Source organism: Ranitomeya variabilis, chromosome 2 (genome assembly GCF_051348905.1).
Source record: "Ranitomeya variabilis isolate aRanVar5 chromosome 2, aRanVar5.hap1, whole genome shotgun sequence".
Classification (NCBI taxonomy): Eukaryota; Metazoa; Chordata; class Amphibia; order Anura; family Dendrobatidae; genus Ranitomeya; species Ranitomeya variabilis.
The window spans coordinates 336,281,573-336,304,477 of NC_135233.1; the positions used below are offsets into that span (position 1 = coordinate 336,281,573).

A 22,905-nucleotide genomic window follows, 5' to 3' on the forward strand; every position below is an offset into this window, starting at 1 on the left:
GTGTTATATTTATTATAAATTATATATAGTTATAAAAATATTAAAATTGTTACAACATGAGTGGTACTAGAACCATCCCATGGGACACAAAGAAAAATTGTTATTTGGAGTGAGGCTTAATGATAGGAACCACACTTCAATTAGAGAATTGATTTAGTCACAATAGGTCTGATATTACATTTAGCCCTTCAGGCTCCAGAGAATTCAAGGTATATATCCAAAAAACCTCTTTCTTATTAAGTGACTGTGTGCGATTAGGGACATGTGCAGGAACGTGATCAATGGGGTGAACATGAAATAGTGAAGGATTGCTGTTATGTGAAATGCTGAAGTGTTTGGAAAGACCATGTTTGAGATAACCTATTTTAATGTTGTGTCGATGAGAATTCATACGGAGGTGCAGTGGTTGTGTTGTCCTACCAACATTCCAGCACCGTCTCCTGTCTAGAAAACGTCTGATCCTGCAGACAGTCGGATCCAAAATTTCTATACCACCAGACACTATTATTACCCAGGATTACTCAGAGGAAGATACCAATCTTATGAAGAAATTGTTTCACAACTTGGAGGAGAACATTAAAGAAGAAATACATCAAAGTCTGGATGCAAGGTTTCTTGATATTTATATAGATGAACATTTATGTCCACGGGGATTACGTATAGACCTCAGATGTCCGTTCCCCACGGACAAAGATTTAAATAATGAATGGAGCACAATATTATCTGATTGTATGCATAGAATTTTAGGCTGCCTATATAAAAAAAGAACCTTCCTTGCTGAACAAGCAACCATGAGGGTGCAGAAAATCAGCAATGAACTATTAAGGTTTAATAATCATCCTTTATATAGAAATATTAATTCTAGTATCTCTACGAATGTAACCAAAATTGAACATGATGCTATTATCAGGAAGTCTAAAAAACTGACCAGAGACCGAATTGATTTTGGTCTCATTTTGAGTGAACCTACTCATAGTGAGGGTGAAAGTATGGAGGTTACGCCTGCCGTATTAACCCCTTCATTGGTTAATAATCATACACGCACCTTTGTTAATAGTAACAAATATTCTCAAAGGGGAACCCATTCAGGGAATGCAAAAAATTATAGTAGGAATAATAATAATAATAAAAATCTGGGAAGCAGTAATGATCACACTGTAGATCTAAACAAAATTATTGACAGTAATATTGAAAAATTTGAGAAATCTGCTGAGAACAAAATTTCTAAACCCTTACCTGAATCAGCTGAATTAGTGTTAAAAAACAGAAGGGAGTCAGCTTCCTTCACATTACCGCTTTTTGACCCAGAGATAAAAACTGCTGATGCTAATGATGTATGTAAAAATGATATTGATGAGAATCTATTAAATCTGTCCATTCACGAAGTTTCAATATCAGAAGAACCTTTGATTTATTTAGACGATGTAACCATTAACATTGGTAATAATAATAATAATGTTAGTACAAATCTAATACATAAGACATCTGACACCACCCCAGCTGCAACTGCCCCTATCAAGTGTACACCTGTCATCATTGACAATTCAGGAGCAGGATGTTCAGCAGCTGTCCCTTTTCTTCCAAGGGTTGATAACTCAATTCCTTCTACCTCCATTTCCTCCCTTGATATAAATAGTACTACCATTTCTAAAACTATCCCTCATTTTTTTCACAAGGCTCAATTAAAAAGAAAAGTAAATATAGAGGGTCAAGAGGAAAAGGGAAGGAAAAAAGGCAAAAACGATCCTCAATAACACCTAACAATGTCTTTAACCTCTCCTCTTTGGCACTGACCACAAACGATTTAACTCTTTTATCTAGAGGTCTCTCATACTGCCCTAATTCAGGTAGTAAGAATCTTGAAGTATTTCTTGATGTGCACAGCTTTGTGAGAAAACTCACTCTAAAGAGACATTATGAAAATAAAAAACATGTCCATAATACTAGTGACTATGAAGGACTTTCTAATACACCTGAAACCACAGGGTTACATTTGGATGTTAAAAGAAAAAGCAAATTTTACCCGATAGACAGCAAGGGTCCTCATTTGGAAACATTCTCCAATCTATTACTAAAAAAAATTAATAATATTGAAAAAAATTCCAAGGCAAAACCGCAAAAAAGTGGGAATTTAACACCAGGTGAGAAAGCTTCTCTTTCAAAACTTAAAAATAACATGGAGATAGTCATCAAAACTGCAGATAAGGGTGGTGGTATAGTGGTGCAGAACCGAGGTGACTATATCAAAGAAGCCTATAACATTTTGTCTGACCATGAGTTCTATTCCAAAATAATCAATGAACCTTTTTCTGAAATGCAAAAAGTTTACAATTCCATGATTAAGGAAGCCTTTGACAGTGGGGTCTTAAATGAGAATGAGTACAAGTATCTTACTATAATAAATCCAAGTGTACCATTTATGTATCATATTCCCAAAATTCACAAGAGTCTTAAAAATCCCCCTGGTCGCCCCATTATCTCGGGTATTGGTTCCCTAACTTCAAATCTATCCAGTTATATAGATAGCATCATGCAGTTACATGTTACCCAATTGAGGAGCTACATTAAGGATTCTGCACATGCAATTAAACTCATTAGAAATATAAAATGGAAAGATAGTTATATATTTGTTACAGTTGATGTGTGCTCCCTATATACAAATATCAAACATGAAATTGGACTTGCAAGTATGAAATCATTTATGGATACAGATCCGAGATTATTGGATAAACAAAAACAGTTTTTAATGTCAGGAATGGAGTTCATTTTAAAAAATAATTATTTTACTTTTTTGGGTGAACTGTACCACCAGACACGTGGTGCAGCGATGGGATCTCGGGTAGCGCCTACATATGCTAATTTATTTATGGGTCACTTTGAGAATTCTTTTATCTATAATAGTGGTTTTATTGATTGCATTGTTTTTTATGGACGTTATATTGATGATCTTGTTTTTATTTGGGACACAACTTTTAAACCTCCAGAATATTTAATGTCAGAGCTCAATAACAACCCCTGGGGTCTTGAGTTTACTTCTGTTTTTAACAAAACTGCCATTGACTATCTAGATGTGACATTTTTCATTGTGGATGGAAAGATTCATACAAAAAACGTTTTTAAAAAAGTAGATAGTAACAGCTATGTCCATTACAATAGCAACCATCTTGACAAATGGCTCTGTAACATTCCAAAAAGCCAGTTTATGCGTATTAGGAAAAATTGTTCTTCTGATAGTGATTTTAAGGACCAATCTGAGATTTTAAAAAATAAGTTTTTAGCACAAAAATACCCCAGAGAGTTGGTGAATAGAGCACTTGAGCATGTTTATAAAAATTTCAATCAAGATTTGTTACTAAAAAAAGAAAAAGCTGACCCTGCAGCCAGCCCAGAAGAATACACCTGCAGTTTTGTAACCACATTCAGCACAGACCACAAATTCATTAAAAAATCCATCAATGAGTTGTGGCACATAGTAAGGGCTGTCCCACACGTCCAGATAATTCCGGTACCGGAATAAATCGGTACCGGAGTTATCCGTGTCCGTGTGCCTGGGAACTCACGGAGGCCATACCTGCGGCACACGTGTGCCGCCCGTATGGCAAGTGGGTACCACACGGAGCGTGTGGTACCCACTCTGCATGGTGCTGAAGCTGCGATTCATATCCTCTCTGCAGTAACGTTTGCTGCAGAGAAAATATGAAGAATAGTGTTAAAAATAAAGATTTAGGTGTCCGCCGCCCCCCCACCCCCTGTGCGCCCCCCCGCTGGTCAGAAAATACTTACCCGGGTCCCCCGTCGGCTGTCGCTCCTTCTTGGTCTTGCCGCGGCTTCTCCTGCATGCGGTCACGTGGGCCCGATCATTTACAGTCATGAATATGTGGCTCCACCTCCCATAGGGGCGGAGCCGACTATTCATGATTGTAATTGATCGGCCCCACGTGACCGCATACAGTAGGAGGCGCGGCCAGACCAGGAAGGAGCGACAGCCGACGGGGGACCCGGATAAGTATTTTCTGACCAGCGGGGGGGCGCACAGGGGGTGGGGGGGCGGCGGACACCTAAATCTTTATTTTTAACACTATTCTTCATATTTTCTCTATAGCAAACGCTGCTACAGGGAAGATATGAATACCGGCTTCAGCACCATGTGGGGGGGACAGCGCTTACTGTAGCGCTGTCTCCGGCACGCCACACGGACCCCAGACGGAGAATGTCCGTGTGAGGTGCGTGTTTTACGCGGACCCATTGACTCTATTGGGTCCGTGTAAAACGTGCGCTCCCACGAACACTGACATGTCTCCGTGTTTGGCACACGGAGACACGGTCCGCACACGGTCCGCAAAAAATCAATGACATCTGAACAGATGCATTGATTTTTATGGGTCTACGTGTGTCAGTGTCTCCGGTACGTGAGGAAACTGTCACCTCACGTACCGGAGCCACTGACGTGTGAAACCGGCCTAAGAGAGGATAAGATACTAGGTAAGCTGGTGCCGCAACATCCTAAAATTATTTTTAGGAGAGCACCCAGCTTGAAAAATAAATTGGCACCTAGCAGACTCCCTGATATTTTAAAAAAATCACCTTCTTTACTAAAACCAGGTATATTCAAATGCTCTCACAAGAAATGTTTGTGCTGTGGTATCATAGCACATACCAGTACAGCATTTAAACACTCCTCTTTTCCTCACCCTTTTCCAATCAGTCACCATTTCACCTGCATCACCTCCTATGTTATTTATATTATTACTTGTCCATGCAACAAGATATATGTTGGTAGGACAACACAACCACTTCACCTCCGTATGAATTCTCACCGACACAACATTAAAATAGGTTATCTCAAACATGGTCTTTCCAAACACTTCAGCATCTCACATAATAGTAATCCTTCACTATTTCATGTTCACCCCATTGATCACGTTCCTGCACATGTCCCTAATCGCACACAGTCACTTAATAAGAAAGAGGTTTTTTGGATATATACCTTGAATTCTCTGGAGCCTGAAGGGCTAAATGTAATATCAGACCTATTGTGACTGAATAAATTCTCTAATTGAAGTGTGGTTCCTATCATTAAGCCTCACTCCAAATAACAATTTTTCTTTGTGTCCCATGGGATGGTTCTAGTACCACTCATGTTGTAACAATTTTAATATTTTTATAACTATATATAATTTATAATAAATATAACACCATGTAATTTTTTTAAGTAATTTATAACGGCATATATTGTTCTTTTTGCAATATTTTGCTTTTTTGCCCATAAGAACATTTTAGATTTTTTCATCTCCACAAGAGAAATTGATAAGGAACTTACCAGTATTCTGTGGCGCAAGGACTAGAATAGCTTAAACAATATAATTCTATACAGAGTTCCCTGGTTCGAACACCCACAGTAGGTTACTTATTTTATTTTTTTTTTTTTTCAGGGCCTATTTACATTTTTAAATTTTATATTTTAAATTTATTTTTTATTTATATTAATTAATGTTCCTAGGTTATAAATAATAAAGAATAATGTTTGTATATGTTATTAAATATGTGTTTTATTAGGTGTTTATGTATCATAGTACAAGGGCCTTGGGGCCCCTCCCCTTCCTTTTTGTATAAATATACCCCATATTTGTGTTTTGTACTATATGCCCTGAAGAAGAGAGCAAGATAGCTCTTGAAATGCGTAGGCTTCAATAAACCACCTTAAATCTACCTCGTGTGCGCGGTCTTCAGTTCGCCTAAGACTATTACCTCCAGCATCCCTTTGGATTCTTGTGGAGACCTGCTGCTACGATTATGCCTTCTTGGGAGTTGTGACCCAGGTTCACAACACCAATAGGTGAGCACATTCCCTACAAAGGACTGTATGTGTGTTTTTTAAACAGTGTGACACATTGGGGGCGCCTTGTCTTTTCTCCTTTGGTAAGTATGACACTATCGGCAGTGACTTTGGCAAAAATCGCTGATGTGAAAGTAGCCTTTTGCAGCAGATCAGGCAGTTTTTCCGCATCTGCCGCGTAACGGATCACTTATGGCAACACTGCGTTCGGCCTCATTCATTTCCTATGGGATTTGTGGACATTTGCAGCACTTGCCGCGATCCGGCAAATGCGGTATCACACCTCGCAACTTTTGAATAAGGGAAAGAGGGATAAAGTTTGCGTGCGCCGTGGCAAATTTTAGGCCACGCCTCTGACCACACCACACCCGTTTCACAACTAGTCACACCCATATCCACGCCCCAACCACACCCATTTAGTACTGCTGATCACACTGTTTCATAAACAATTATAAACAAAAAACAAATATATGGCCACACAGTGCTCCATACTGTATAACGACCCCACATGGTGCTCAATACTGTATAATGGCCACACATGATGATGCTCCATACTGTATAATGGCCCCACATGATGCTCCATACTGTATAATGGCCCCACATGATGCTCCATACTGTATAATGGCCACACATGATGCTCCATACTGTATAATGGCTCCACATGATGCTCAGTACTGTATAATGGCCACACATGATGCTCCATACAGTATAATGGCTCCACATGATGCTCAGTACTGTATAATGGCCACACATGATGCTCCATACAGTATAATGGCCCCACATGATGCTCCATACTGTATAATGGCCACACATGATGCTCCATACTGTATAATGGCCACACATGATGCTCCATACTGCATAATGGCCCCACATGATGCTCAATACTGTATAATGGCCACACATGATGCTCCATACTGTATAATGGCCACACATGATGCTCCATACTGCATAATGGTCCCCTCCCTCCCATCTTGTATGCATGGCTCATCTCCCCCCCTCCCATCTTGTATGCATGGGTCATCTCCCCCCTTCCATCTTGTATGCATGGCTTACACAGGACGAGCTGCCGGCGCTGAGACCATGCATCGCTGGAGTAGGGTGAGTATGACGTCTTCAAGGAGGCAGGCGGGCAGGCGGCCGGCCCGGGAGGTGACCCCGGACTTTAATTAAAAAAACAGAAAAAACTTTGCAAAGGTGCCGCCCCCCCAGCATCGTCCCGCCCTAGGCACGTGCCCTCAAGTGCCTAGTGGCAAATACGGCCGATTCAACCAATGATGGTAATTGTACAATGCACTATTACAGTGGATTGTACAGGCGAACACAGGATGAAGAAAAAAAAACAACTAAAAAACATAAAAAAGTTCACATCATCCTTTTTCTAGAATGTCACAAACTTCTAAAGAACAAGAAGCGATGACGCATCTGACATTGCTGTGTGGGACTGTCCAACTACACAGGATACTTATCCCATAGAATAAAAATTGTTAATAAGCGTTATTTTTAGTTTTGCCTCCCCAAAAAATGAAATAAAAAGTGCTGAGAAAGTTATACTGACCCCAAAATGATAACAATAAAAATGATAACTCCTACTGAAAGAAAAAATAAGTGAAAAACTCTATTAACCAAAAAAAAGCTCAGGGGAAAGGCCAGGGAAAGTGTATGGAAGAAGAGGGTCCCGGGAGCAGAGCCCCTCAGTGCACAGACACGCTGCAGTCTGCAGGGAGGCGCACCACGTGACGTCCACGCTCCCTCTCAGCGCTCTCCTCTTCTGCCGCCAGCAGATCCCAGGCTGCTAATTTTAGCTCACTTCTTACTTCCTATCAGCTGCTTCCAGCTTCGGCTCACTCGGGTCAGCCAATCACCAACTCAGCTTTCCCCGTAGCTCCGCCTCTTTCTAACCTCCCACCAATCAGCAGCCCGGCCCCCGGCCCTGATGGAGCTGCAGCTCAGTAGTAAGCCCCGCCCCCTCCCGCTGTCCCCGGACACTGAACCTGTTCGTTATTGTTGTTATTGCTGGAGCGGGGTGTGGTGACGTCACCGGGCCTGTTCTGCTCGGCGGCGCGCAGACACCAGTGCGGGAGCGCGCAGGAGCGTCCCGCCCCGGCCGGACAGTTTCTGCAGTGACGGCTGAATAACTTTTCTGAGGCAGTCTGTACCGAGCTGCGACCGGGAGGCGGCGGCGAGCTGTCCGGTATGAAGTTGTAGCGGAGAGGGGAGGTGACTGGGCCGTGGCTCGGGGCGGCTCGGCTCTGACAGTTTTGTTTCTGTTAGCAGAGCCAGTGTGCTGTCAGGAAGACATGGAGTACCCTGTGCCCCGGGGGGAGCTGCTGCCGGCGGCGGGGCTGCTGGACAGGTAAGGGGCAGCCGCTCAAGGACGGGACGGAGGCTGTGCGGTAGCGGGACTACAACTCCCAGCATGCTCCGCAGCGGGGGAGGACCGGCTGCTTTCTGTTCCTCCTCAGGACCTTGTGTCACTGTGAGGAGTCACCGGAGTACGTGGTGATCAATGGTGTCCTGTGTGGTACTACGTGCCGGTATGTGGCAGTGTGACCCCGATAGTGTAGGGCAATGCGTGCTGGTATATGGCAGTGTGACCCCGATAGTGTAGGGCAATGCGTGCTGGTATATGGGAGTGTGACCCCGATAATGTAGGGCAATGCGTGCTGGTATATGGCAGTGTGACCCCGATAGTGTAGGGCAATGCGTGCCGGCATATGGGAGTGTGACCCCGATAGTGTAGGGCAATGCGTGCTGGCATATGGGAGTGTGACCCCGATAATGTAGGGCAATGCGTGCCGGCATATGGCAGTGTGACCCCGATAATATAGGGCAATGCGTGCTGGTATATGGGAGTGTGACCCCGATAGTGTAGGGCAATGCGTGCCGGCATATGGGAGTGTGACCCCGATAATATAGGGCAATGCGTGCTGGTATATGGGAGTGTGACCCCGATAGTGTAGGGCAATGCGTGCCGGCATATGGGAGTGTGACCCCGATAATATAGGGCAATGCGTGCTGGTATATGGGAGTGTGACCCCGATAGTGTAGGGCAATGCGTGCTGGTATATGGGAGTGTGACCCCGATAGTGTAGGGCAATGCGTGCTGTCATATGGGAGTGTGACCCCGATAGTGTAGGGCAATGCGTGCTGGTATATGGGAGTGTGACCCCGATAGTGTAGGGCAATGCGTGCCGGCATATGGGAGTGTGACCCCGATAATATAGGGCAATGCGTGCTGGTATATGGGAGTGTGACCCCGATAGTGTAGGGCAATGCGTGCTGTCATATGGGAGTGTGACCCCGATAGTGTAGGGCAATGCGTGCTGGCATATGGGAGTGTGACCCCGATAGTGTAGGGCAATGCGTGCTGTCATATGGGAGTGTGACCCCGATAGTGTAGGGCAATGCGTGCTGGCATATGGGAGTGTGACCCCGATAGTGTAGGGCAATGCTTGCTGGCATATGGGAGTGTGACCCCGAGAATGTAGGGCAAATGCTTGCCGGCATATGGGAGTGTGACCCTGAGAATGTAGGGCAATGCGTGCCGGCATATGGGAGTGTGAGCGTGTGGCCCTGCGTGTCGCCGTGTGGCCCTGCGTGTCGCCGTGTGGCCCTGCGTGTCGCCGTGTGGCCCTGCGTGTCGCCGTATGGCGCTGCGTGACACCAGGTAATCCTGTATGATTGCATGTGTCACTGTGACACTATATGGCAGTATGTGCCAGCACATGACACTGTGTGACTCTACATGACACTGTGTGTGATATTAGGTAATCCTGTATGGCAGTATGTGACAATATTTGACACTATATGACAGCATGTTTCCCCGATACTATATGGCATTGTGTGACGTTTTACACTATATGGCAGTATGGGACAGTGTCCTATACTGCCATAGAGTATTATACAATGTGTTACTATTTGAGAGTATGTGATACTATATGGCTGTACGTGACACTGGGTTTATACTATATGGCAGTATGTCACACTTATAACACTGGAACACTATATAGTGTAATGTGATTCTGTAACATATGGCAGTATGTGACATTGTAATGCTATATGGCAGTGTGTGACACATCATAATACTGTATGGCGGCAGGTAATACTATGTGTTTGGACTCCTTGAGGTGCCCTTGATCATCAGTCTGATCTCCGATCATAATGCAACGGATTGGCCGTGTATCTCCCGACCCCAAGTGTGACTCTACGGCAGTATGCCACACTGTGTCGTACTCTACGGCGGTATGCCTCACTGTGTCGTACTCTACGGCGGTATGCCTCACTGTGTCGTACTCTACGGCGGTATGCCTCACTGTGTCGTACTCTACGGCGGTATGCCTCACTGTGTCGTGCTCTACGGCGGTATGCCTCACTGTGTCGTGCTCTACGGCGGTATGCCGCACTGTGTCGTGCTCTACGGCGGTATGCCGCACTGTGTCGTGCTCTACGGCGGTATGCCGCACTGTGTCGTGCTCTACGGCGGTATGCCGCACTGTGTCGTGCTCTACGGCGGTATGCCGCACTGTGTCGTGCTCTACGGCGGTATGCCGCACTGTGTCGTGCTCTACGGCGGTATGCCGCACTGTGTCGTGCTCTACGGCGGTATGCCGCACTGTGTCGTGCTCTACGGCGGTATGCCGCACTGTGTCGTGCTCTACGGCGGTATGCCGCACTGTGTCGTGCTCTACGGCGGTATGCCGCACTGTGTCGTGCTCTACGGCGGTATGCCGCACTGTGTCGTGCTCTACGGCGGTATGCCGCACTGTGTCGTGCTCTACGGCGGTATGCCGCACTGTGTCGTGCTCTACGGCGGTATGCCGCACTGTGTCGTGCTCTACGGCGGTATGCCGCACTGTGTCGTGCTCTACGGCGGTATGCCGCACTGTGTCGTGCTCTACGGCGGTATGCCGCACTGTGTCGTGCTCTACGGCGGTATGCCGCACTGTGTCGTGCTCTACGGCGGTAACAGTATGTGAGACCTGATGACACGAAGATACAGTCCATGTGTGATCTGACACTTGTGCACTTCATAGATGTCACTTATTATTTCAGTGGTCTTCTTATAGGGCGATCTAGAGAGTTATGGATAATATAATGGACATGATCATTTGATGTGTGTAGTCTGCCCGCCAACGTTGTGAGGTAGGCACCACAAGCACCCTAAAAGTCCATGCCCCCTAAGGTATGTTTGCGTGTGTAAAGCGCCTACAAATCACCTGCGTTAACTTTCAAACAACCGTAGGTTTTTCCAATGGAGTTTCCACCCAGAAACATCGGCATGTACCCACGAGCAGATCAGCAAAATTGCATACAGCTCATCTGGGTGTAATCTTGTGGATGTTTAAAGAGCAAATTCAGGAGCTCAGTCTTTGATTTCTTTCAGCAGTGTATGAGGCCTTAAGGTACCGTCACACTAAACGATATCGCTAGCGATCCGTGACGTTGCAGCGTCCTGGCTAGCGATATGGTTGTGTTTGACACGCAGCAGCGATCAGGATCCTGCTGTGATATCGCTGGTCGTTGATTAAAGTTCAGAACTTTATTTGGTCGTCAGATCGCCGTGTATCGTTGTGTTTGACAGCAAAAGCAACGATACCAGCAATGTTTTACAATGGTAACCAGGGTAAATATCGGGTTACTAAGCGCAGGGCCGCGCTTAGTAACCCGATGTTTACCCTGGTTACCAGTGTAAAATGTAAAAAAACAAACAGTACATACTCACCTTCGCGTCCCCCGCTGTCCGCTTCCTGCACTGACTGAGCGCCGGCCGTAAAGTGAAAGCACAGCACAGCGGTGACGTCACCGCTCTGCTGTTAGGGCCGGCACTCAGTCAGTGCAGGAAGCGGATGCCGGGGGACGCGAAGGTGAGTATGTACTGTTTGTTTTTTTACATTTTACACTGGTAACCAGGGTAAACATCGGGTTACTAAGCGCAGCCCTGCTCTTAGCAACCCGATGTTTACCCTGGTTACCCAGGGACCTCGGCATCGAATTCCACCCAAAGACACAAAATGCTGCAGATTTCTAAATCTGCATTGCCACAACTTGTACATATGATTTGTAAAATTCATATTCATAGCTAAATATTTAGAATTGAGAGTCCTCAGTGGTTGATACTTTTTGGGAATTAGATTCTCCTTTTTGCATGTAGATAGGAAAAAAATGTCGCTGTCCATTTGTGCACGTTTCTTCAGAAGTGGTTTTAGTTCCATAAAGATGCGGTACATTCTGGTATCCTCCATTTTGATACAGGAAAGAAATATATCTTGGTACCGTGTTAGCCAGTAGATAGAAAAATATTTAGGACTCTCAATTCTAAATATTTTTCTATCTACTGGCTAACACGGTACCAAGATATATTTCTTTCCTGTATATTCATAGCTGACACTCTATTTTCCTGCATAACAATATGAGTTAAAATTCTGCAGCTCCGTGTGCATTTATGTAAAGGGAGGGGGTTCACACAAACAGGCAGATTTTAATGTGGATTTAAGGCCCCCATACACTTTAGCTAAAAGTCGTCCGCACCTGCCAATGTGTATGGAGGCCTGGCGACTCTCTCCCCAGCACAGATGATTTTGGGAAAGAGAAGGATCCTTTTGTTTCAGTGGTGAGAAGTCTGGGAACATAAGAGCACTTGGCTGAGCAGAGCCTTCCTGTGTATGGGGGAGTCAGGAGAGGGGGTCATGGGGTCTTTAGGTCTGGAAAGATTACTTTATGTGGCTGCCTGTAGATGTTAAATAGTTGGTGGACCCTTGTTTAACTTTTGCTGGTAGGGACGAAGCCAAGGCAGACATTTCTAGACTCATTTTTTAAGTGAATCTGCCTGTGTACAGATAATGTTTTTTTTCTAGGTATAATTAGTTTTTGTTCCCATTATTGCCCGGTGTAAAAATAACAAAATTAACTGTACTCACCCACAGCAGTTCCGGCACTGCCTCTCCGCCTCTGCCCCTGGTCTTCGTTGACAGGCTGCAATGGTGATGCACGCTGCCGTCATGACATCACCCCTGCAGCCTGTCAACAAAGACCAGGGACAGTGCTGGTCATCTGGTGGGTGAGCACAGTTCATTTTGTTATTCTTACGCTCCTTGGGTTTCTGGCTGATATTTTTCATCTTTAGGGTAAGTGCACACTAGGGGTTTTTTTTTCCTGCAGCAATATCTGATCTCTTGGTAGGAAAGAAACTTCAGAAAAAGGCATGTGTTCCTTGTATTTTTGTCAGCGTTTTTTATGCGTTTTTCTGCGGCGGTTTTGGCATGCTAGATTTGTCTCTTGCATGATGATAAAGTTTAGTGTTGAAAGAAGTTCTATTCCATAGCATCAGGTTTGGCACAAATAATGCAGCAAAACCTGATACCTGTGTTTTTAGTGTGGTTTTTTCACCACCAATTCAAGTCTGGGTGAAAAACGCTGAAAGAAGTGACACGCTCTATGCCCAAAAAACCATACAAAGCACAAAATACTGATGACAAAACCAATATGTGTGCATGAGATTTCTGAAATCTCATAGGCTTTGCTGGTACTGTAAAATTCAGCTGAAAATTAGCATAAAAAGCATTAATAGTGTGAACTTAGTCTTACTGATACATTGTAGCACATCATCTGGACAGGACAGATGTGTGTAATTTACAGAAAAACAGTATGGGTACACTTGTATGTTGCTTGGACTGTTTGTTTATGGAAGTTCACAAGAATGCACTTCTGTAAAATATATAAGTAATATCATGCCTATTTTCCCCAGAAATGATTGTAGTGTTACTTTCTGCTAGACTTAAATATTGCGGAAAACTTCGTGCTTGTAATGAACATCTCTCTGAGGGTCAGGACTCTGCCATGAGATTGTGCTGGACCTGAATGGCGCTGTATGTCCACAGTCCAGTCCACTCTGACATATAACCTTGGTCTGGGCACGGCATGCCTCTAATTCCTTTTTTTCCTATTTATGAACTGCAAGAGACTTGTGAATATTGCTTCCTCTCTTCCCACAGAGGTGACAATTGTATTGTATGTGGCTGCTATGTGACAGGTGGGGACTACTTCACTTTTGGAGAACTTGGAGGAGCAGACTGTTGTTGGTTTAGTATTACGGATATATCGTCAGATCTGGAAGATTTCTATGGCTCAGGTTGTCGTGTACTTGCTGTTCACTGGGGAATAACGCCCAGGCGCTCATGTGGGTTCACACGTCTGTGCTGTTGAATAGTGACTCTATAAGGTGCTGGGATGTGGAGATTTTGTGCCCTACAATGAAACATGGTACAAATTCAACAGAAAAATTCTCTGAATTTGGAGGCATACGCGGGTACAGTTGAGCCTCTTACAGATGTCCACCACTCAAAAAAACCACGTATCGTATATGGTCTATTTTCTACAGGTGGAGTCAATAGACATCTTACGCCCCATAGTAGTACATGTCTGAGTCTTCTGATGGAACTATATCTGGAAATATTCCTGGCCTACAGCACTGACTAAAATAAATTTGGGCTCAAGACCTATCTGCACAGAGCCTTAAAGGGATTGTCCACTAATTAGTTTAAGAATTAGCCCATGATGGCCTAAGATGGGAAAAATATCTGGACCTTCCTGCTCCTCTGTATGACTATTGGTGTTCTCCATTGGTCTCCTGACTCTTCCTCTTCTGGTGTGCAGTATAGAGTGATGGGTACAGTCAGTTAGTGCTACTGATTGACTGCAGTGGGTCATGTTGCATCTGAAACTGAAGAAACCTTTCCTGGCTCTTTCTCCATGACTGCTGCAGGCAATCAGAGGCTATATCAGTCACGTGATGCCCCCTGATAAGAGGAAGCTAGGAGACCATTGGAAGACCCTGGAGCGGCTTAGTACAGTAGGCGACCTTGTGTATTTTTTTTATGATCGCTCTGCCACGGGCCCATTATTAAATGAAATAAAAGTGATTAAACACATCAATGCCCCCTTACAAGACTAGATGTTGGGGACCACCGGTTAGGATAGGGTTGGATTTGCGCTTCCTTTACAAATATCCATGATTGTTGGCTGCGGCTCTTAGTGTAGTGCACTTAGTCTTGCTGGGGCTGAAGCTTTAGGCTTTTCCGTTTTTGCAAAACCTTGTCCTTTGCAATACTTTTCTTGTTTGTAAGCCAGGCTAGCATTGTGGTTAAAGCTCTTAAGAAGTTGGCTGTTTCCTTTCTCGAGACATTAACTGAAATAGGAACTCTTTCATGTCATAGGTTCTGTGTCCTTCAAATGCTTCATATGCTGCTTTCTCATTCAAATCTGGAAAAAAGAAGACTGCTCCGTCCCGCGCGGCCGAGGGATCATAGTCTGAGTGCTGAATGACTTCATCATGAGAAAATGTCATTAGTCGAGTTCCAACTAGACCTTTGAAATATTATCACCACTTTCACATGATACTGTGCAGACAGCAGCTTTCTTTATGGTTATATTACATTTGTGACGTTCCATACGTCCCAGAAGACATGTAACTAACTCCTCTCCGCCTTTTGATATGCACAGACATGTTTGGAGACCCGCTGCAGGTTAGGTGCTTCATAATGAAGCGGTGGTCCGGAGCCTGAGCAGGTGGGACACACCTGACACTTTTTATATCGGCATGACCATGTGACAAGAAAGTGCAGACAGGGCGGAAAAAATAGCTGGACCTTTCCATGTTGGGTATGTGAAGTCAGAAAGTTATGATGGGTATAATGGGGTATTTCATTGAATGCAGCGTATCATCTGGTGAGCGAATATACTCGTTGCTCGGGTTTTCCAGAGCATGTTCGGGTGATCTCCGAGTATTTGTTAGTGCTCGGAGATTTAGTTTTCATCACGGCAGCTGAATGATTTACAGCTATTAGCCAGGCTGAGGACATGTGGGGGTTGCCTGGTTGCTAGGGAATCCCCACATGTAATCAAGCTGGCTAGTAGCTGTAAATCATCCAGCTGCGGCGAAAAAACGTAATCTCCGAGCACTAAAAAATACTCTGGAAATTTCGAGTAACAATTATATTCGCTCATCACGAATTGTTGGTTCTCAGCTGAAACGCCTTCGATTGCTCTGATCACGAGTACGGTCCTTATATACCATTATACTCAAGCAGTATTGCGTGTGCCCAACATTTGCTCCATTTATTTTCTACTGGTCTGCCGGACAAAGTCACATTCAGCTCCTCTGCTGTCCCTTAGCGAATGAATGGAAGAAGTAGTTGCCTGTGCACACGTCTGCTCTATTTTAACAGCAATAAAAGTGCTTCATTCTGGCTATCTGTGGGGTCCCTGTAGTCAGACCCCCCCCATGATCTCTTGTGAATAGGTGATATTTTTTTTCCAATTGGAACACCCCTTAAAGAAAAGAGAACATATCAGGTGCTGTATATCCATATACACCGATCATCTTACTTACTATTTTTCTCTACTGCGCTACTGAAATATGCTCTTTTTTTTTTTTTGGTTGGCTTCCCGAGTGCTTTTTTTGTTGTTGATGTTTTGTATTGTTTTTTTTTTTCTTTTTTTTAACTGTTGTTTTCTGGACTTTTTTTTCCATTCCATTAAACAATGAAGAAACCACTATCAAAAATTCCCAGGCGTCTTCTGAAATTTCCCATTGACTTCCATTATAAAGTGTAGAGCGTCTTTCCAGCAGATAACACCTGAAGAGTGGTCGGCTCCCGTCTATTAACCTCTTGGCATCGCTAGAAACCTGATGCGGCTAGCAGACCCTCAGAAGTCTGAACATATGAACAACAAGTGCTTTTCTCATAGAAATGCATATATTCATTATTTTGAGCATTTAGTTGGCGCTTTCTCAAGCAGTTTTCCGAATCCACCTGAAAACTACATTGCGTGCACAGCGTAGCGGTTTTGCCACTCTTTTTTTTTTTTCCTGGCAGTGTGTTTTAATGCAAGTACCACCAAAAGCACACAATTTTTTTTTCCCCTGACTGGATTGGATAACTGCAGTGTCTTTGAAATGTGCAGCATGTCAATTATTTGTGTTTTTTATCGCGACTTTGCTGAATAAAACTAACTTAATTAAACAAGTACCGTAGACAAATCACACAAGTAATCCGCACTAAATAAACGCAGCAAAAAAACACCCAAAACACTGAAAAAAAAAACGGGTGTTATGAATGCAGATCTTTTACTGCTAGTTTTGGCTGCTGAAAAAATGTAGCAAAAAGGCAATGTGTGAATATGGCTTAATACTGTTTTACTGTTTTGCATACTTTAGATTTGATGATTATTTACTGGAAATGTTACTTTTCTATGATGTGGTCCATTCTTGTCTTTAGAAATGATCTCCCGTATGTGTATATCTGGACTAATTCAGCTTTAATTGTGGATTAAATGTGTTTGTCACGGTCCCGTGGGGCCGGACTGTGACATGGTCAGCATACCCGTGTGTGTCCTTGTCACTTTACTTTCTCTTCCTGTTCTTCACACCATTAATAACCTCTCCGCTCATTTCCAGATCTCCTCTTTCATCACCGCAGCTGGCTCAGACCTCTGTTTCTGCCTGAGCCAAGTTTATCCTTCTGTTTTTTTTTGTTCCTCATAAAAGCACAGGAAAACTAAATATACTCAACGTCGCTTTAGTGCCTTTCTTGATTGTCAGATGAAAACATTAGATATTGAAGTTTTCCAAGTGCTACTTTTGGCCAGCTTTTGCCTATTGTTTGTAGGTGTGTTGTACTCTCCATTTATATTGCATAGTGCTGATGACTGCAATCTAGATGTTACCTGACTTGTTTATTTTGCTGGTGGCACATTTATGTTTTCAGGCTGTGTTTTGTGCAGTATCTGTCAGTGCTGACTGATTGTTTGTCCCTGCTGTATTAGATTATACACATAAGGATTTGCATCAGCAATTTATTGGTGACCTAAAGGGACGGCATAATTTATCCTCCACATTGCTTCTCATTTCAGTCCAATGGAAGCTCAAGAGTGACTGGTGTGAACAAAGGCTTACAGCTGAGCAACACTGCCTTGCTGACCTATGGCTAAAATATTAAAATATATTTCTACTGTAATAATTGGGGGGTACCCCTTAGATCCCAAGTGTTTACTGCATAGCGACACTCTGCCAGACGTCTGTGTGACCAGTCAGCCCTGGCTTCACTCTTCCCTCTTTGTGGACAGTTCTAGACATCTGGAGGAAATGAGCTTCTGCCTTCTTACTTCCTTCCTCCGGATATCAGTTACATTCATGAGAGAGGAGAGTGAAGCCAGCGCTGATTGACCTCAGGGATCACATGACAAAACAATGTCACGCAAGCCCCGAGAGCCAGTGCTGACACCACTGGAGCTACACTGGCACTAAAATTGAGTATAAGTATTACTAGTTTACTGGCGATTCAGAAGAGATTGTCCAATTGTGGACAACGCCTTTAATGTCATTCATAATGTGCACAAATGAGAAACAAACTGAACTCATTTTGAGGGGATAATAAAACTAACAAAGCTAAAATAATGTGGTTGCATAAGTGTGAACACCCTCTTATAATTGGGGGTATGTGATTGTGTTCAGAATTAGCCAATCACATTTAAACTCGTGTAACATAGTAGTCAATACATTGCTGCCATCATTTACAGCGATTGATTAACTCCATATAAAGTTTAGCTGCTGTAGTAGGATTTTTCTGACCTTTTCTTAGTACATTATACAGCAGTAGCCATGGTCTGTAAACGGCTTACAACACAGCAAAAGGATCTCATTGTTGAAAGTTATGTCGGGTGATGGGTTCAAAAATAATTCCAAGACATTAGATATACCATGGAACACTGTGATGTCATCAAGAAGTGGCTTAATTTTGACACAACAGTGACATCTCTGAAAAATTGATAAAAAGATAAGAGGCCTACAATAACGTTTAAAGAAGGTGCACGCTGTACTTGGTGTCTACTGCATGTGTCAACAATCTCCTGTATTTTGCAAGTGTCATGCATGTGGGGTAAGGTGACAAGATGAAAGCCTTTTCTGACAAATAAAGCCATTCAAGTCCGGATATCTTTTGCTGAAACCTACATCAAATCTGTCAAAAGCATGGGGGAAAACCTGTTATTGTCTACTATGGCCAAAATGTTCAGCCTCGATTTTAATGTCATCTGGTATGTTTGGCACAAAGCCAACACTGCACATTAGCAAAAAAAAATCACCATACCCACCGTGAAGCATGGTGAAGGCATCATTATGGTTTCGGGCTGTTTATCGGCAACTGAATCAGGTTTTAGTCAAGGAGGAGGGAATTATGAACAGTTCAAAATATCTAAAAATAGAAAAAGTGTAAATTTATCTCACCACTTATGTGTTAAAAAAAAAGAAAGTGAAAAGGCAGCACAAAAGTAGTTACAGGGTGCACAAGCTTCCCAGGCATGTACCAGTCCTAATATATCAAAAATTGGAAGCAGCACACCATAGTAGTCAATTCACGTGCAGTTTAATTGCCCATCTGGCGATGTTTTGGTCCCAAAGAAAAGGGGACTTTGGGACCGAAATGTCGCCAGATGGGCAATTAAACTGCACATGAATTGACTACTATGGTGTGCTGCTTCCAATTTTTGATACACTTCTGTGTTTGAGAAGTATTACAGAAGACTTCCAGGGTAGACAATCTGTGGTATGGTTGTGGTGCATGAAGTATGCACTGGTCTTGTTTTCAGGTAGAATAGCTCTCAATGGTCGAAAAAGGAGATGTTCTCCAGCACCAAGGGAAAGTAGTTAAAACTTGGCCTTTTAATCATGTAGCATAATAAAATTAGGAGCATGTGCACATATTAGAAAGCGAACCCATAATCCTTTCTTTCTTCAAGTAGAATAAGCCTTAATAATAGCCCCGCACTGTGCATAATACATAACACAGTGCGGGGCGGGGATTCAGTAACAGGGTGGCCGCACTGCCCGCACAGGCGCAGTCAGGCACCCTGCATCTGAGCTATGACGGCCAATGAACACTGCGCCTGCCCCAGGCAGGCACGCACGCACAGTGAAGGTGCCGGATTTAAGAAGAACAGCGCGCAGGGGGCGGCGACCATCGCCCCAGAAGAGATGAGTGACGGCAGTTGGGCGCTTCACAGAGGAGGCTTCAGACCTGCCTCCAGGTACAAAGACAGGTATTTAGGGAAAATTATAAAACGCTTTATTGAGGGAATAACAGAAGCAAAAACTAAAAGAGCCACCTTGTTAGACTGCAGCATTACTGCTGCACAAGGTGGCTCTTTTAGTTTATAACGGCTGGAGGGGGTGACAGTGGCCCTTTAAATCCAGTCATAAATCTGTGGGTTGACCTGAAGAGGGTGCTGTACACAGGTTGCCCTCACAATAGGACGGATTTGAGGTACTACTGCAAGAAAGAGTGAGAAAAGATTGCCATTTCTGGACGTGGCATTCTGATAGACCCCTACCCAAAAATAATCTTAATTGTCCAGATTATTGGTGACATTAAGGAGTCAGACGGCGGCATACCTCAGGCGAGTATTGCAGTGCAATGATCGTACTTGCCGTCAGCTCTCACGACCTGAGTGTGACAGTATATACCTCTATGTAGCTGTCACGCTCGGCTCGGGAGTATCGACGGCCAGTCTGAAGCATTGTGTTGCGATCCTCGTTATACAGCGGTCTCTTACCTGAAGGTGGGAAAAAAATTCAGACGTGACTTTTTTTTTAATCTGACAAAACCTTATGGCTGTTTTTTTGTTTTGTTTTTTTTAACAAGGGTGTGTAGACTTTATATCTGCTGTGTATATTAGCGGAGTTTCTTTGGATATTAGCAAGGCCAGTCAGAAACATTCCTGACAATGTCAGCCCATTGATTGACTATACAGCCACCTGTTGTTTCTATGTACTCGGCGGCATGAGCTCAGTAGACAAGAAGCCTGTGGGATTATGTGTAATATAAGGGTGACCGTAGTACAAGTGGAACCTATATTAGGGCAGGACCCGGGACCAAAGAGCGCTACTGTTCTGACCCAGATTCTGAATTGCAGGTTACAGCCTATAACTAAGGGTAACGTTTACATGCGATGACTTAATGTGTACTATTATTTTTTCTATTTTTACTTGGGATATAAAATTGTTTGCTTAGGAAGAAACTACTAAGTACAGTCATGTCAGAAATCTGCTTCCGTAGGTAGCTGATTTTACATCATTCCACAAAATAAGCCAAGGGGCTGCTAGACCTTTATACATAATCCTCGAGGTGCTGTTATCCGACAGCCTGTCCTGAATTGCCTAAAACATGTCTGTTGTCTTCCAGCTCCATTGAATAGAATAGGGTGAAGTTGCAATACCGTATACAACCTGTGGACAGGAGTGGTGCTGTTTTAGTACAAGTGCCAGCCATGCTTCTCCTATAATTCCCTTTAAGCTGCCAATTCCCTAGTCTGTCAGACCCCAGAGGAGCCTGTGCAATGTTTAGTCCTTTTGTTTTTCCCATTCCACATTTGGCTCAAATAATTAATCAAAAACTGCTTAGACATTTTTCCCCAAAATAATGCTGTGTGTGAAACTGCCCTTTTTGAAGTTTTGTGTATTCAGAAGATGAGAGCCACCTATATAGCGCATGTTCTTCCCTCCTGTTGACAGTTTCCTATGCTGGTTGTAGCGGACACAAAGCGGCGTAGCTCAGGATAATGGACTGACATCATCCTGGCTCATTTGTGTGTCTCCTAGTCATTTTATCCTGTGACCTGCACTCATGCTGGATCAAGGTATTTGAGCTTTGGTCTCCTCTAGGTGGCGCTTTAAGCTGAATGAAATAATACTACTCGCTGCACATCTCCTTCCTGCGATTAGCCAATGTATCACAGGGGTCTCTGGCAAGAAATGTGTGTGTTATCTGGTGCACAAGGGTGTGTTCACATTGATGTTTTTTTTTTAGACAGCCAACAATTGTGCATTTTTCATGCAGAAGACTCTTTAGGAAATCCTTCCTTTTTGTCTTAGGCTACTTTCACACTTGCGTTTTTCAGCTTCTGTCACAATCCGTCGATTTTTGAGAATGCAGGATCCTGCAAAAAAATTTGTAGGATCATGCATTTTCCCATATACCTGTATTAGCGACGGATGGCCATCCGTTTCATCCGTCGTGCACTGGATCCGTTGGAAAATAGCGGTCTGTCGTGCGGAGAAAACGTTCAGAGGAACGTTTTTTTCTGCACGTCGGAAAATCGGTCAGTGACGCATCTGCGCTGCCCGTCGTTGGCTATAATGGAAGCCTGTGGATGCAGGATCCGTCTCTGACCGTCACACACAGGAATCCAGCGACGGATCCTGTTTTTCCCCTCTGAGCATGCCCGGAAGGATTTTCACATCCGTGAAAAAGTCTCCCTCTCCCCCTCCCCCTCTCCCTCTCTCCCGGAATTTGTGGACGACGCATCCGTCATTACACTGGATGCGTCACACACATTTTTCCCTATTTTCGTGACGTCCGTCGATATGACATTTTGCTGCACAACGACGTACAGCTTAAAACGCAAGTGTGGAAGTAGCCTAACGCATGTTTTTAAACTTCAGTGATAAAACTGCTGTTGATATTTGTAGCAAAATTTCTGACAAAATGCCTAGAAAGACATGTTTTGAGCCTTCACATTGACTGTCTTGTATGGCACATTATAGAGCGTCTTCATAGCAGAAGCCTCCCGAATATTGGTTAGGTCGCTGATTTTAACTTGAAGCGCCAAAGCCTGAATAGATGCACAGCAAGTCGTCTTTTGAGTGTTGTTACCACTTTTTTAAGCAGCTTTTACAGCAGATCCATTTCAATCTTGCCTGAACGAAAACCTCATGTGACCATACCCTGAGCCTGATTATCAGCATTAGGGGCCGTGTACATGACCCCATAACTTGGATGAGTGCTTTCCATGGTTTTGATGAATGGTGCTCATCCCTATGTTGTTCTATTGGGCTGTGCACATGTCATTTTTTTTTTCCTCCAGACTCCATCTCTGCAAAAATTGGATCAAACTCTGATCAGAGTGCGATTAGCATAATCGGACCGATTTTCTCGGATGTAGAGAAAAAGGTCTTCTGCAGCTGCCCTTACCGCTGCTTACACTTCAGTTGCTTTGTCCATAAAATGTTTGTGCTC

At 43.8% G+C, this 22,905-nt stretch overlaps 1 protein-coding gene across 3 annotated transcripts in view; it reads left to right on the forward strand.

Moving 5' to 3' along the window:
- The first annotated feature begins 7,831 nt into the window (after positions 1 to 7,831).
- KLHL13 (kelch like family member 13) overlaps positions 7,832 to 22,905 on the forward strand; it is an 88,280-nt gene continuing 73,206 nt past the window's right edge. Inside the window, exons 1-2 of one of the 3 annotated variants that reach the window (XM_077285370.1) lie at positions 7,832 to 8,027; positions 8,108 to 8,189. In XM_077285370.1, the coding sequence (XP_077141485.1) occupies positions 8,134 to 8,189 (56 nt within the window). In that variant the 5' untranslated portion in view covers positions 7,832 to 8,027; positions 8,108 to 8,133. Of the gene's footprint in view, positions 8,028 to 8,107; positions 8,190 to 22,905 lie in introns of those variants that run through there. The other 2 variants (XM_077285369.1, XM_077285368.1) reach the window with 2 other exon arrangements.